General features: G+C 42.9%; 1 protein-coding gene across 4 annotated transcripts in view; it reads right to left on the reverse strand.

Annotated features, from left to right (window-relative positions):
• NOS1 (nitric oxide synthase 1) overlaps positions 1-15891 on the reverse strand; it is a 1315983-nt gene that overhangs the window by 259572 nt on the left and 1040520 nt on the right. For all 4 annotated transcript variants that reach the window (XM_085636289.1, XM_085636287.1, XM_085636288.1 and 1 more), the window contains one exon: positions 7295-7386. In XM_085636289.1, the coding sequence (XP_085492415.1) occupies positions 7295-7386 (92 nt within the window). The remainder of the gene's footprint in view (positions 1-7294; positions 7387-15891) is intronic.

The following is a 15891-nucleotide window of genomic DNA, read 5'->3' on the forward strand; positions in this document are numbered from 1 at the left end:
AATTGGCTGAGAAAGAAAGGACAGGTAAGACGACTGATGTCTCCCAATCTGGCCCTTATAACGGGAACTATATGTCAGTGGTTTTTGTTGTTTTAGGGCTCTAACGACTCCACCTCCATCGCTCAGAATCGCCCCGCCCATTGCACAGAAATAGAGCGTCTAAGCACCCCGTCCTTCCAGAATAGTCCCAGTTCTGTACTAGCCGTCCCTGGATATTTTAAGCAATACAGCTGATGACCTTGTTTTTAAAGATACATCGCCTAAAACTGATAAAGGTTAACTATTGTCTCCAGCAAGAAAAATGTTTAGCTTGTGTTCCTCCCCGAAACAGATATTTGTGAGCCCATGGCAGTAGCACCTCGCACTTTTTCATAAACTTAACAGTCCCTGGAGAAAAATATGAATCAACAGGGCTTGGGTTAGAAAGACGAGTCTCTACCGGAGAAGCCGGTTCGAATTTTGATAGACCAGGAAGTTGATAGATGTCAGACTTCTTTCCACGTTTATAAGGTACAGGAATCAACACCTAGCAGACCTGATGATGGAAATTTGCAGGAAAACTCGCAAACCTGCACCACAGCAATGATTAATGAGTTAGTAGCATACACCCTACATAAGAGTTAATAGACATCCATCATAGAGCGACCGATAAAACATTTCCCCGACTACTCGGTGGTTGGGAGAGAGAATGAAGTGCGTAAATGTCTTCCCTGCCAGCTCTCTAAGATTTTGTTTCTTGTACTCATTCAAAGATAACATGCGGTCATCGGAGGAGAGGGGTCGGACGTGACGCACAGCCTGGCTGCGGATCATGGAACACCTATGGCATCGACCAAGGGGGAGCCACGAAGCAAAAGGGTGCGGGACGAGGCACCATTCTCAGCATGAAAAGCGATAGAACGAAGGGCTATCCCGAAGCCCCCCTGCTCGCTGATCAGCTCGTGCCTGAAGTCCCAACCCGTCGGGCCCGATTGATGGGCCCAGTGCTGAAAGATTCTGCTCTCCTTGACCCACTTTTTGATCCGATCCCACTCCACCCCCTCTTCCCTCGGCCTTCCAAAGCACCCCTATTTTGAACTTGACTTGACAAAAGGAGAATGAGAAGCGGGTACTCCGTCTCAAGGTACCTATGATAAGACCAGTCAAGGGACAGGACAAAACAGGACTGTGATCCAAGAGCAAAGAATGGTCACACCCTGCAACGCGAAAGCCTGGATTTGAGCTGGACCTTAGCTCCACCGCCGGTGCTCAACAGTGCCAACGAAAGAAGAAGAACAATGAGAGCTTACCAGTGATGGCTCGATGCAGTAAGACACTGGAAAGAATAAACCCCCCCCCTCCCTGACTGTAACTCATGTTGAGCTGTATTCCTCTCCCAACCACTTTTGAATTGACTATCTTCCAATCAAGATTCCAAGGTCCTTTTTCGGTCACTTCCAACTACACACTAATATCTAAGAAACATTAGCTTGGTATAAATGACAATTGTATAGCATCAGCCGTACACCTGACTATGCTGTTTGGTTTGATCCACACAAAGCCTAGGCCTTGAGTAATGTGCATAATATTCCTTGTCTTGCCGGACCACCTCTTACGGTATCAAATTTGTGTTCAAGCGAGCTTCCCTCCACCTATCTCCGGGCCTGACATATGACGCAGCTGATGTAATTTTGTATACGCTACCTCCTCGCCTGTCACATCAACCACATGTAACTATGTACAATTGTGTCAGATTTTTCCTGTCTGTCCTAAAACTCTGTACTTTTAAAAACAGGAACGCATGAAAGCATTTACGATATTATGGCTAAGAGGTTAACGAAGGTGAATGTCGGCTAGACAAGCTGGCTAGATATGTTGAAAAGGGAGGACTGTTAAAATCTGGTTTGCAATGTCAACATAATCGACGCCATCTTGTCCCCTCTCAGGCCCGCACGCTGAAAACGCGCGACGGCCATTTTAGGCACCATGACCTCTTTGCCGATCACCAGCGCGTCCCTCTGGCGCTGCGAACCTCCCCCCGCGCGCCGGCCACCCCCGCTCTCTCATACATGGGCCATAAACCCTCTCCTTCTGCGCGACACTGCCATGGAACCACATCCCACGCCTGACCGACACCTTCTTTCATCCCATACATGGTCATACATCCCTTTGATAACCCCCTTCCTCTGCGCCCGATTGTTCGAACCGATCCCAGGCCATCACCTAGCCCTGCGGATGCAGTTTATTGCCCCTACTGTAAGGGAAACACCCCACATCAAAGGGATTACAGTAGATCAAAGCCCCCCACCCCCTGAGACCCGACCAGTCGCACACACTCCCGGGAATTGGCGGAATGTCCAGCTGTGTGATAGCCATCTCCTACTGTGGGTGGGGTGGGGACTTCTACTGTAGCTATGTGTGGGAGCGGATCTGAGCCGGGGATTCGGAGGATGTTCTTTCGTGTATCAAAGCGATCTCAAGAATGTGCCATGTATGATAAACCTGTAATAAAGCAATAAACCTGTGTATAAGAGGCCAGGCCTCAGAGATGTGAGTAGAGCATCTCGAGAAGATTCCCTGTGGGTCTGATCTGACGTGTTCTCCTCCGGAGAGAATAAAACTTTGTTTCCTGCCTTCCAGTCTCCGGCGCCTGCCTCTTTGTTGGTTAATTTTCGAATGGTATAAGAGGCGATTACCGCCGGGCAATACTTGAAAGGTTATCGACTGCAACTGCCACTACCATTTAACATGGTGGTACTGCTGAGTTCTTCAAAAACGTACATCACAATGGCAGCCCAAATCGTAGCAGGAAGAATGTTGTCAAAATGATTGTACAAGTAACATGTTAAATCCTTTTAGTGTGGTTTCAGTAAATGTTCATTTTTGGCGAATACTCTTGCCAGCTATGCAAAACCATTAAAACCCCCACCCGTTTGTGCCTTTGGGGGTGCAAGACCTCACATGCACGTGTGAATTGTCTGGGGAAAATGATCACTCTCTATTCTTAAAATTACTCAATAGTTGGTGATGACCTGAAACTATTCATTTGCTTATAGGCCTAATGTGTGAATGAATCAGCCTTTGACTACTTGAGAAATGGTTGGTCTACCTCGGCCGAAAACCCCAGAAACCATCTTGATATTCTAATTTTTGATCATTCATTGCCAGCCCCCCCCTCTCCTTCACCACCAACTCCTCCATTGGTAAATTTGAGTTGAAATTGCAGGTGACCAGTAGCTTGCAGGTGGGACCTGTAGCTTCTTCAGAAATAGTGTTTGTAAGTCTTGTAGTGTATCAATTGAATTAATTAATCATTTCTTTTTTGTAAGTTTTGCAGGTTGATGTCAATCCTTGCAAGAAAAAAACCTAGTGCATGAACCTTGGTTTCTGACTGGACAAGCTTCGCCTATATCAAGGAGAGAAAAATACTTATGCATTTTAGTTTAAAAGAGAATTTGGAGGCAAAGTAGATAACCCTCAGCAGTTAAATCCTCAAAAAGTGGCAGGTGAGTTGGTGGGCGGGTAGAGAAAGATAGCTATACTGGGGGATGCACTAGGACTCCGTAAATAAATAATATCATTTTGAACAAACTTGATAACTTTGCTGTCAGATTGTAAGAGGCCCTAATCACCCACGTTTCATGAGCACAAAAAGAGATAGAGGAAATGGATCTCAATACATGGATTAGGCATGCTGTCAACATCTGGCCGAAGTAATGGAGACTTTACTGATGCTGGGGACTAGCTAACCAAGACCAGTTAAGCCTTTTCTGCCTAAAATAGCATATGTTCATACTACATGCACGACATGCCTTTGCAATATGTGTAACCGTACTATTGTACTATTCGTATGGGTGAGGGGGTGAGCCACCCTGTGACATTCTTAAAACTGAAGCCAATTGTGCGATGGACAAGATCATGCAGTTTAAATATTCAGGTTCAAGGATGGCTGGACAATGAGGGATGCTTGGTCTTCCAATCGATATTTTCCAGTTTTAAAAAAAAAAGGAGCGGTGTACCAGCACTACGAGTGCCTGTTCTGCAGACTTCTAACTTAATAGAGAAGATTTATTATGGCCTTCAATCCACTGGGGTATAAATCCCACACTAGGGATTGGACTGGAGCCTAAGTGTCTGAAGACTTGGTGGGACTGCAATAGACGAAGAATATTACCTCTACTGCGAATACCATGGGGGCTCCGAGTGGAATACATTGGGGTCAGAACCAATTTATTACTCTTGGTAAAACGGGGGAACAACTCGCTTCAAGCGGCTCACTAACTTAGATAATAGGTTAATGGGGTGGGGGTGCTTGGGAGGCTTGGGTACCCGCTTCTCTTTATCATTCAGACTGATACCCTCCCAGGTGAGAATTGGTTGGAGGATAGTGTTAAAAGAAGCTGCTTGTACGCCTGCCGTAGTACAAGTACTCCACAGTTGCATCGGAGTACAGGCTACATCAAATGCGTTAAGCTTGTTGGATTACAATATTGATACATTTTTTGGAGTTACTTTTACAACATGCGACACAAGAAGGTGACTGAATAGTGGGGGAAGCCTTACTGATATTGAATGTTGCAACGTTAGGAATCAAAGAGGCTGCAACAACATTATCCCCATTCCTGGCTGATTTTGCTCAAGGTGGATTTGACCACTTTTAAATATATCTTAACTCAGGTGGTATGAGACATTGCTCAGAGCTTTGAACTGGGCGGACAGAGGAGTACGCTGTTTGTTGCCCTCAAATTCAGGTAAAAAGTCTCCCAGCACTCGTAAGCTATGTTTCCCTGAAACGAGGCAGGACGCTCTAGGTTTTTTCGAATCTTCTTGAGATGAGTAAGAGCGCCATCATTATGCAGTGTCCAGCATGTTTTTAAAAAAAATGTTTTTATTGGCATTTCAAGGTTAATAAAACACACATACATTCACTGTATCTACGGTCATAATTACTTTCGTTGTTTTCCACGTCTCAATCTCCTGACATCAATATCTGTAGGATACCCGGTCTATATACATTTATATTACAAGGTATTATGCCATTTTTTGTTATAAACATTTTAACTACCTCCTCCCCCACCTCCACCCCCCCACCCAGTGTCCAACGTGGTGCCCTCAATCACGTAAGATGGATTTTGTTCCCTTAATGCATTAACCAATGCTTGGAAGATTAAGGGAGAAGTTGAGAACTTTTCTTTGTATTGGTGTAAAAATGCACCTCTAAGACGATTTTCGCACCTCTGCTCGTATGGCCAATTTCTCTAAATTTATAATTTTAGCGTCAATCTCAGTGTTATAAGTAGCGACGGTTTGCAGAAATTCAACCCTCAATTCCATTTTATTGGGCTGAAAAGAGAGCCCAGGGACCCTGTGAATGCTGCTATTTCTGCACTTCGATGCGGCAGTAACTTTGGAAATCGATTCTGCAGTTGGCTGACGAAAGGAGGATTAATACACTGGCCGTCCTCCCGCTTCACAGTATCTAGGTGGTTGTCAGTGGGGATCCGGAGAAAAACAAAAAAGATACGCTTATAATTATGCTTGTAAATTTAGACAAATGCATCACTGTCTGAATACCATAGTAACCACGAGCTTTAAAACCATGCCCTCAAATAGCATTCTGTCCTTGCTAAGAATTCTTCTATCCTAAATTGAAACAATAGCCACGCCAGCAAGAGCTCATCTGCTGTTCACACAGTAAGAAATGTATTTCTAACACTCAACCTTTTTCCTACTTGTCTTAATGAGTGGCCCCACTTCTACCCTAGAACTCTGTGAGAATACAGCTCAATGGCCAAATTACAAACAGAGCACATTGTAGATTCATAGAGCGCCAAACACAAATCTTTAAGTCTCTTTTTGCACTATAAGTTCTCCATCCTTTCACATTTTAGATCTCAAATATTACTTTGCACAAGTGGTGCAACATTGAACACTATAATCTGCATGGACCTGAATTATGGTACTGCACGCAGTTAAAACGCTTTCAATAGCCATAAATTCCATGGTATGTTATGATGGCTAAAATTCAACATGTAGGAGCGTGGGCTGGTTAACATGTTCAGTTTGTCTTTGACCACCAATGTGGGTTTCAATGTCAAGTATTGGACTCATTTTGTTTTGTTGTAGTGCTTTGGTGCATCACCTCTACCTCTACCTGATGCCGCATCCACCCCTGAAATGCCTCTTAAAAAGCTGCTCAGATATTTTTCTAGCGTGAGCGCCTTCAGTCTTGCAGTCACTCTCCCATTAAAAACCACTGGACCACTCACTGCCCCCTCGTATTCTATACAACTCCCCGCTCGGCCCAGAAATGCCATTAATCCTATGCTTAATGCATCTTTGACAGCTAGAGGAAGTGCTGGCTGCATCTGGTCACCCCTGCCCGTGGACATTATCATAATGGTGTACAAAACAGTGATTAGTTTAGTGTTAGACCCTAGGAGATGCAATGTAGGATCCAGACACTAGACACCACCTAGGCTAGGAGTTTCTTTGGCCAAATGCTTTTGCAAATGAAGGGGAATCGACGTCTTGATGTAATATGTTTGAATCCAAAGATTAAACATAGAATAAGGCAGAGCTCAGGCCTGAAGATGTCGCTCTAGAGCTGGTCCCATTATTGTCTTTGGTCCTCCTTGAGTCAAGCGGAAAGTTCAAGAAAAGCTGTCTGAATGATGACAGATTTTGCCTGTTCATTGTTGGGTTAAATTTGATGCTCTATTCCTGTTTCACAAGTCACTGTTTGGCAGATCCTCAAATCAAAGATTAACACTTCACAATCAAGCAGAACTTGGAGATCTAGTAAGAAGAACTCCTTGTTGACACCAATAACTATCAAAGCAAGCGCAGGAGGTTGTTCTTTTAGAGACCAACACTGCGCGTTGTGGAGCTCAGCTGCTTCCTTTCTGCAAAGTGCTTAACACACATCTGCTCTCACTAGGCACCTGCTTTGTTCTCCTTGGGATACAGAGCTTGGATGCCTAAGGGCTTCCAGAACAAAACAGTAACCCAATGATGACGGTGGATTAATATGAGCTCGTGCTCAGGAGAGAGGCAAACAAAGACAGATTGACTGACACAATTGCTGCTATTCTAGTAGAGTCTTCTTTGATGTATTTTAAGATGCCAAAGATCAAACCACTGTAGACCTAAATCCACCTGGGCATTTAGGGCTCAGTCCACAGTGAGCTTTACTCACTGTTTCTGATCTGCCTGAATGTCCTTTTGCCGTTTCATTTCCAGTTCAGTTGTGTTTTTCTGGCACACAGTCCTCTATAAAGCACCAATAGTTAGGAGGGAGATGCCGCACACTCACCTGAGGTTACCCTTGTTGGTGGCATACTTGATGTGGTTGCAGATGTAGTTGAACATGCCGTGAGCCGTGGTGCAGTCACGTGCATCAAACACCTGAAACAGAACACAACAGTTTGGTTGTTACTCTGGGACAGTGGCAACATTTTTAGTTGAAGCTAAAATTCTGAATCTTGAGAGCGAATCCATCTCTCTTCGATTTCAGGAAGAAAAATATATTATACGATTCCCTCAGTAAGAGGATTTGTCATTGCTAATTTACAGGAGACATTGCTCCTGCATTGTCATTCATATTCACTCACTACTTCCCCCAAAATATGCATTCTGCTTAGAACATGGGGTCTGTGTGGATTGATATATCATATGACATGCGGAGTACACCACCAGTCCTTTGGGAATGCAATGCCATGGCTCTGGAATTCACCCTTCGACTGAACTCATGCACTAGTTACATCGTTTGCTGACATAAAGATATGGATTACAAATCACAATCCAATTTCAAGATTACATTAGACCTCATCAAATGTCAACTTTATATATTGATAAAATTCGGACACAAATCTGTTCCTGTGGAGGCTTTGCGAGAGTTGTACACCGCATTAGACCTCTAGCTCTTGCAGGCAAAGTATCTCCACTACAGATATGCAAAGAAAGCAACTGTTCATTTTTATAAATGACTACACGCCCCTTTACATTACATGTGTATTGCATGCAGACTGCCTAACCTGGGCCCCTTAAGCTCCCAACATACATTCAGGTAAATCAAACGTTCACAGACGATCCCAAGCCAGAAGTGACTATAGACCAAACTATTTGTAAGACCATTCAATTCCCTTCAAAGTATTCATCCATCAAGGCTCACTAGCATTTTCTCTCTTGGCTCTCATTTGCACCAATGAGGCCTTAGAACTGCAGCATTACACAAAAAGAAGGAAAAGGGAAATAATTACAATCATATATATTCAACAATATGGCATGTTATACATTGCAGACCAAGACTATCTATGCTAAAAATTCATGAACATTTTATAAACTATATTTTCTAGAATACATTGATGTATCAAGTGCTTTTCTTTAATAAATACACAATACCATTACCTAACTGGTGATTCATTCAGACATTTGGAGAAAATCGTCAGCCTTGTTACGATCAATACAATAAAATGAGTGATTTATCAAGTTACTGTAACCCAAACTCATACCAGTTATTACAAACGTCAATTTAAAATTGACATATTTTCTTGCATTATGCTGTAGGCTCTTACGTTCTGATTTCAGAAAGGGAACAGGGATTACAGATCAGCCAACATATCTTGCTGACACCCCATTTGCATTTCAGATTGAATTTTATATGTGCACGCAGAAATATATCCAATGAACTGAAAAATGTATTTTTTAGCCAACTGATATTAAAAAGGCAACTAAACTTGGAAAATTAATTCAACACATTCATTGTAATATATGTTAATGTAGCAGCTTCATATGTGCCTATTACTAACCTGGCAAATGTGTGTGTTCATTTGTCTCAATCCATTTATATATTTGTTTTGTTAAATACACATATCTTGCCAAATTGTAAATTCATGAGTAGGTGTCTTGAATCTATTAGTTGATGCAGCAAGCAATAAAACGTCCACATTCATTTCAAAATTAAATTAATTGAAATGAAAATAAGAATTCTAAAAATATTGACTTCTTGGTTGAATTGACTCGTGGTTAACGTCATAAGTCCCAGTTAAATACAGTCATTTCTGTCCAATTGACGTTAAGCAAAGCATTCATAGCGCTGGTTATAACTAATGCCATGTTTCACTTATTAACTGTTAGCCCACATAACTCCTTAGGTTTGTATGCCTGATTAGTGCCATTGGAGTATTGAATGCAAAACAATTCCTTAATCTGATGTATTTACCAGCCAAATTCAATGTTTTTTGATTTATAATGTCTTAAAGTTGCTTTGAGATGTACAATGCATTGTCTGGTTGTTTAGGGAGCAGACGTTGAAATGAGGATTTATTTTCATCTTTTATCAAAACAAAATGAAACTGCTTAGAAGGTTGAATGGATGGTTTTACTTAATAGGTTTGGTTTCTTGATAACAATTTAACATTTGAAAAGGTTATTTATTTTGTAAGTGAATAAAATAATATGGTTTAAGGGTTCAGATTACCAACAAAAATAGAATTCAAACATTTTACATGTGATGAATATAATCAAGACCACTGCACATGGATACTGGAAAATACATTTAACATAGTATATAAACATTTCATAGAAATTCAATGTTAAAAATGTAATCTTTGAAAATTTACAAATGACATGAGAAATCTTTTAGTCTATTTAATATTATAAGAGTTAAATTACCATGGGTGTGGAAATATATAACAGCAAAATGCAAGTATGTCTCTCTTAATCATGTACATCTCTTCTTGTTCTACCAAACTGCACCAATAAACATGGCTGCACCAATAATCATGTTTATAACATAATAAATGTTAAAAAAGGAAATTATTTATATACCTGTGTAGACATTGCTAATACTGAAACCTAAGTAACTAACCCTATAAAATCTTCTAAAGTTTGAAACGTCGACATGCTTAATTTTTAGATTCACTAACTGCACCTTTTAACCCGCGTTCTGTTGGATAAAAATTATTCTCGAGGAAAAATCGTCCCTGGGGTACAATTGTGCTTCACTAATATGAACTTGGCACCCATTATATGGAAATATTTGAACCACAAATACATACAATGAATATATAGTGTCTGATTTATATATTTGTGGTTGGCAACTGACAGCCCCAACATCCATCGCTTTACAACACTGCCGAAAGAAGTTGGTCACCCTTCTGAGTAGGGATAACCAATATGAAACTATTTGCTAGCATAATTAAACCAAAGTATAATCAATCTGAAAGCAACACACTAAGATATACTGCAAGCATTTGGTAGAAAATAAATCCGGATGAAAGTGACATGTGACGCCATTAAGCAGGGCATTTAAAGCCCTGCAAATAAAAAAAAGGGAGGTTGTTCGTGCTATTTGAGATTGTGCCTTTTATCTATATACATTTATAAAGACTACATGGCAGAAGGGTAGCAGAATTAGTATTTAGCTAATAGATACAACTGGCTGATATAGGAGCACGGTGCACTTTTTGATAGGCTCTATTGAAGTTGGATTTTGTTATGTTGAGCTCTAACTAGAAGCAAAATTTTGAGCAAATTGAATAAAACGTTTGTTATCAATAGCAATTACATTTGTACATACGTGGCCATGTGCCTAGCCCTACAACTTCGATGGGGTTTAGGGGTATACAAAGGGCTTTAAACAAAATCAACGTATGTGTTATTTTTATCTGGGAGATCAGATGAGCAGGCCAGCAGATCTGTTCCTGAACCATAGGTCTATTTTTTAACCTTCTTCAAAATATAGATACTAAAAAATGAGATTCTCCGTCTATGGTCATAGAATTGATTATATTGTATGTGGTCTCGCTGGTGCTTTCTTGGCCACTTTCTCTGCCCTGGTGGGACTCCCAACTTTGCCCTGATTCCCTGCAACTGCTGACTGGGGGAGGCGACCGCCATTGTCCTTATATCACTGCCTCTCCCCCCGCAGCACGGGACTCGCTGGTGCTTTCCTGGCTGCTTTCTCTGCCCTGGTGTGACTGCCATTGTCCTTATATCACTGCCTCTCCCCCCGCATCGCGGGACTCGCGAGTGCTTTCTTGGCTGCTTTCTCTGCCTTAGTAGTACTCCCTGTCCCAGGGAACAGCTGACTGTCCTGATCCCCTGCAGCTGCTGATTGGTGGACACCTTTCTCCCCACAGCGCAGGACGCGCGCGAAGCCCGGGCCAAGGGCAGGCCTGTCTGTGGCCGGACAAGGCTGGGCTGGGTCACCCCTCTGATATGGTTGATTAATTTCTGGACTATCTTGGTGAGTTTGTCCTCATATTTTCACCTCTTCAGAATGAGCAGGCGAAAAGCAGTTGAATGTCCTTTCCACTGACCCAAACCAACAAGCATTGACACTATGCTGTAATGTGCTGTCGGGGTTGTGTCCAGCAAAATTGCCTTAACTGAGTGCAGGTTATCGCTAGGGCAGGCGAATAGTCTTGGAGGAGTGGCAAACAGTACTGATGCAGTTCAAGATCATAGTTTAACAAAGGTGGTCGCGTCACGAGGTACGGAGATATAATTTCCTCTTATACTCTACTCTCACGTAGAGTTCCACTGTTAGTACAGTCAGTGCGTGATCTTCTCCGGCACCCTTGAGGCCTAACAGCTCTGGTTCCCCTCTGAACTGGCTACCAAATGGCAAAAATCAACTGCCCACATTGCAAAGTCGAAATCACAGTCAGGACTACCTGGTCCTGGAAAGGAGGTAACTTTTTGGGTTTTGGGATCTGTTGACAGGGTGATCTGCTTACCTTGATATCCCTGCAATTACGGTGCACCTCTACTCAGGCAGAATTTGGCCAGAGTAATCTGCTGGTTGTTCAGTTAGACAAAGGGCCTACCTAGTATCTTGTTATTAAACTTCTATAACTCCTCTGTGCGGGTACCCTTACAGGGCATTTCAGGGCCATATGGTCTTTTTTTGCAAGCATTTGATGAGAAACCTAAATTACCTGTTCAATTATTTTATTCGGTGATTTTAACTTCGAGAACCCTCATGAAATCGAATTTTACTGGGGTGATCATTTCGAGCACTCGATTGAGGGAAGCATGCTCGATGATGTCCTAGCAGATTTTAATTTTGTGTCCACGAGAGCTGGTATAGAAGGAGAAACTATTCCCACATTTAATGGGAGAGGGGCTAACACGGTCATTGACTACAAGTTTATTTCAGCCTAATTAGCTCAGTTCGTGTGTAGCTTCAAGGTTCAATGGTCTGAGCGAAGTGATTATAACCCTCTAAGTCCATCCCTTGAGTGGGGGGGTCTTTTGATTCAATCAAAGATACGGGCCCAAGAGGCACAGGGTCAAGACTGATTTGCATATGGCCATGTCTGAACTGGGGTGGTGTAGTGGGCAAAAGAACGATGGATTTAACCCAGATCTCTTGACTGGGGGAGAATGTCTGCATTGTCAGCATTCCGTCCATCATTTGTTTGTTGTAACACTTTTCGCCCTAAGTGGGATGGGTATTCCCAGACGTGGGACCCGTGCTCACTACGCCACTGGAGTCAAGCTATCCTGGCTGATGAAGGCTGATAGCCAGAAACCGGTCCTAGGATGCTTGATTCCGGTCCAGGGAAGACATGGCTTGGCAGTTCGGGCTGGACTGTTCCCATGAGGCACAGGGTCAAGACTGATTTGCATATGGCCATGTCTGAACTGGGGTGGCGTAGTGGGCAAAAGAACGATGGATTTAACCCAGATCTCTTGACTGGGGGAGAATGTATGCATTGTCAGCATTCCGTCCATCATTTGTTTGTTGTAACGCTTTTCGCCCTAAGTGGGATGGGTATTCCCAGACGTGGGACCCGTGCTCACTACGCCACTGGAGTCAAGCTATCCTGGCTGATGAAGGCTGATAGCCAGAAACCGGTCCTAGGATGCTTGATTCCGGTCCAGGGAAGACATGGCTTGGCAGTTCGGGCTGGACTGTTCCCATGAGGCACAGGGTCAAGACTGATTTGCATATGGCCATGTCTGAACTGGGGTGGCGTAGTGGGCAAAAGAACGATGGATTTAACCCAGATCTCTTGACTGGGGGAGAATGTCTGCATTGTCAGCATTCCGTCCATCATTTGTTTGTTGTAACGCAAGCAATAGTGACATCACACCACAAGATCAGTGTCGCAGATTAAAATGGAGCAAAGTCCCTCTTGACTCCTTTTTAAACTGCTTTATGCCACTTGTGACTATGACATTCAATTGTGTACGAAGGATACCACGAATGATGAGCTCATTTTGATCCCCTTTAGTAGGATTACCCAACAGATTGCTTATAACTACAGGGATAATGGTAACAAGAGGGCTAGGGTAACTGAGAGATGGTTTAATTCCACGTGCACAAAGGCCCATCAAAGTCTATTTATTGCATTAAAGAGAAAACCCAAGACAGTAAGGAGAATAAAAGACTACAAGTATGCTTTGTTAACTCGGAAAAATAAAATTAAAGAGAAATTCTAGGAGGATCTTTTGCACCCATATACGCTCAGCAATAGTGCGAAGTTCTGGCAAATCATTAACCACCCCTTTTTTTACTGGAGTAGCGAATAGTACAATAACCTGTGCAATTTTCCCGAATGTATGGAGAAAGCATTTTTCAGGGATTTATGGTAGTCTATCAGAGGTCCCCCCTACCCGCCTATGCGATCCTTGAGAATGGATTCTTCCTCTTGTTTTATGAAGGATGAGGTAGTGCAATGCAACCATGGCTAAGAATAAGGTGCCAGGGCCACATGGGGTTTACGCTGATTTATTTTAACAGAACCCCTTGGTCTGGGCTAAAGTTGTAATGCTTGTATTTAATGCAACCTGGAGAAAGGATCACCTCACTTCATTTTTGAGGTCAATAATTATCGATGTTTTTAAAAAGGGAGATCGGTCCAACCCCCGGGGTTACCGGCAGATTTCCCTTATTGATTCGACAGCTAAGTTCCTGGGCAGAGTGATTTTGGCTAGACTATCCGATTGGCTGGAACAAAACAATGTAATCTGTCATTGGTACGGGTTCAGACAGGTGAAAGGCACGCTCGATCAGTGCCTCAATCATCATTTGATAATTGGCAAATACACCGTGGCCAAAAAAGGGTGGATTTATTTAGCTTCAATAGACTTATCTTCTGCCTTTGATTGTGTCAACAGAGCTAAATGATGGTCCTTGTTGATTGATTTAGGGTTTGATCGCAATTGTGTCAACTTTCTCCATAAACTCCATAAGGACCTCACAGCAGTAGTTCGATTTAACCAGTATGGGTATCGGTCATCTCCAATAACAGTGCATAAAATAGCCAGGCAAGGCTGTATTTTAGCCCCGCTCTTATTTACACTATATATTAAGAACCTATGCCCATCCCTGTGTGTGGCCTCTATGGATATTCCTTGGGTGGGGCTGTAGCTTATTCCTGCACTCATATAGGCCTACAACACTGCCTTGATATCTAGAACAGTTGTGGGCCTCCAGTGACTTCGTAAATCCTTCACAGAGTTCATATCTTCCCTAGACATGAACACCAATTACTCCAATACCCATACTATGGCTATTGGTTATAAAAATAAATTCCAGAAAAAAATACTTGGAGATAGCCAGGAAGTGACTAGAGTTCCTACCTTCCCATAATTAGGAAAGGGGTTCTTGGCCCCCACAAAGAAGTGTTAGAAGAAATTTGTTGGCCAGAACAGTAGCCTCAGTATTTGATTTTGGGAAAAGACTGGGGGCTAAGCCCATACAGGTGTAATGCCATGCGGTATGCCTATGGCAAACTGTGTAAAAGCAAAAATGAATCGGCTGCTGGCCGCAAGACCATTGCCTCTCATGCACCTACTGCTGCCTGGATACCACCAAGTATGCTGCACATGAGCCTGCCCGAGAGCGCCCTGCTGTTCGTGTGCCCCAGAAGCAAAGCACTTTGTCAGTACAGTGGCCTTTGTTTTCTCAGCGTGTAGATCAGAGCGCAAACCATCAGCACACGTCTTCTCCCTGTTGAGTGAAGTATTCCATCTGAACGTCACATGACACAGGCAATACCCAGCTGAGGTTAGAGGAAAGCACCTTAAGAGTGACTTAATTTGTTTTAGAAGGGAAAAAAATACAGAGGGAGATCCATTTTTTTTGTGGCTACAAAGTTCCCTACAGTTCTTTCAAAATGGCATCTTCCTCCATAGTTATACCGCCTTTGTTTCTTCAGCACCATGGTCAACTGTCTATTCATTGGGAGGAATGGATAGATTTGTCTGAGATCTATTTAATTGCACTAGATGGCCAGGCATTCTCAGCTGAAAGAAAGCTAGCATTGTTGTTGGGGACTATAGGCAAAGAAGGCCATCATGTGTTGAAATATCTTTCCTGACGTTCGTGACAATGATGGTCAAGTGCTGCAGGATATATACAAGGAGGTGAAAATGCACTTGGGGCGTAGGTTTGCAAAAGTGGAGAATATTGTGATGTTGAAATACAAGTTCTACACCCAGCCGCAAAAAGCAGGAGAATCTCTTGAGGATTTTTTTTTATCAGGCCTACATGAGTTGCCCATTAAGTGCAAGTTTGGTCAATGACGGAGGAACTTATTAGAGACCAGCTCATAGTCCTTCCAGTAATATGCAGTCTACGAATTCTGGCTTGGCGTACTTCACCTGCCCTCACAGGAACAACACCATTACCACATGCTGGAGTTGCAGTTTTGGCCCCACTCCCCACACCAACATCACCCTTGGCATCCAAACCTTGTCTTCTCACGTCACTCACAGAAAACCTCCTCTCCCTTACATCCCCCCATCATTCTCCACAGCACATCTCACACCACAAGTGGAATTACTGATTAGTACCTCATCATTCGCCAACATAAAACTGCTGATTCTCCCCTAACCTTGTTCACCCTTGACATAGACACTGTCACTCTTCTGGTACAGCGCTACTTGGGAAGA

This window comes from Triturus cristatus, chromosome 11 (genome assembly GCF_964204655.1).
Source record: "Triturus cristatus chromosome 11, aTriCri1.1, whole genome shotgun sequence".
Lineage (NCBI taxonomy): Eukaryota > Metazoa > Chordata > Amphibia > Caudata > Salamandridae > Triturus > Triturus cristatus.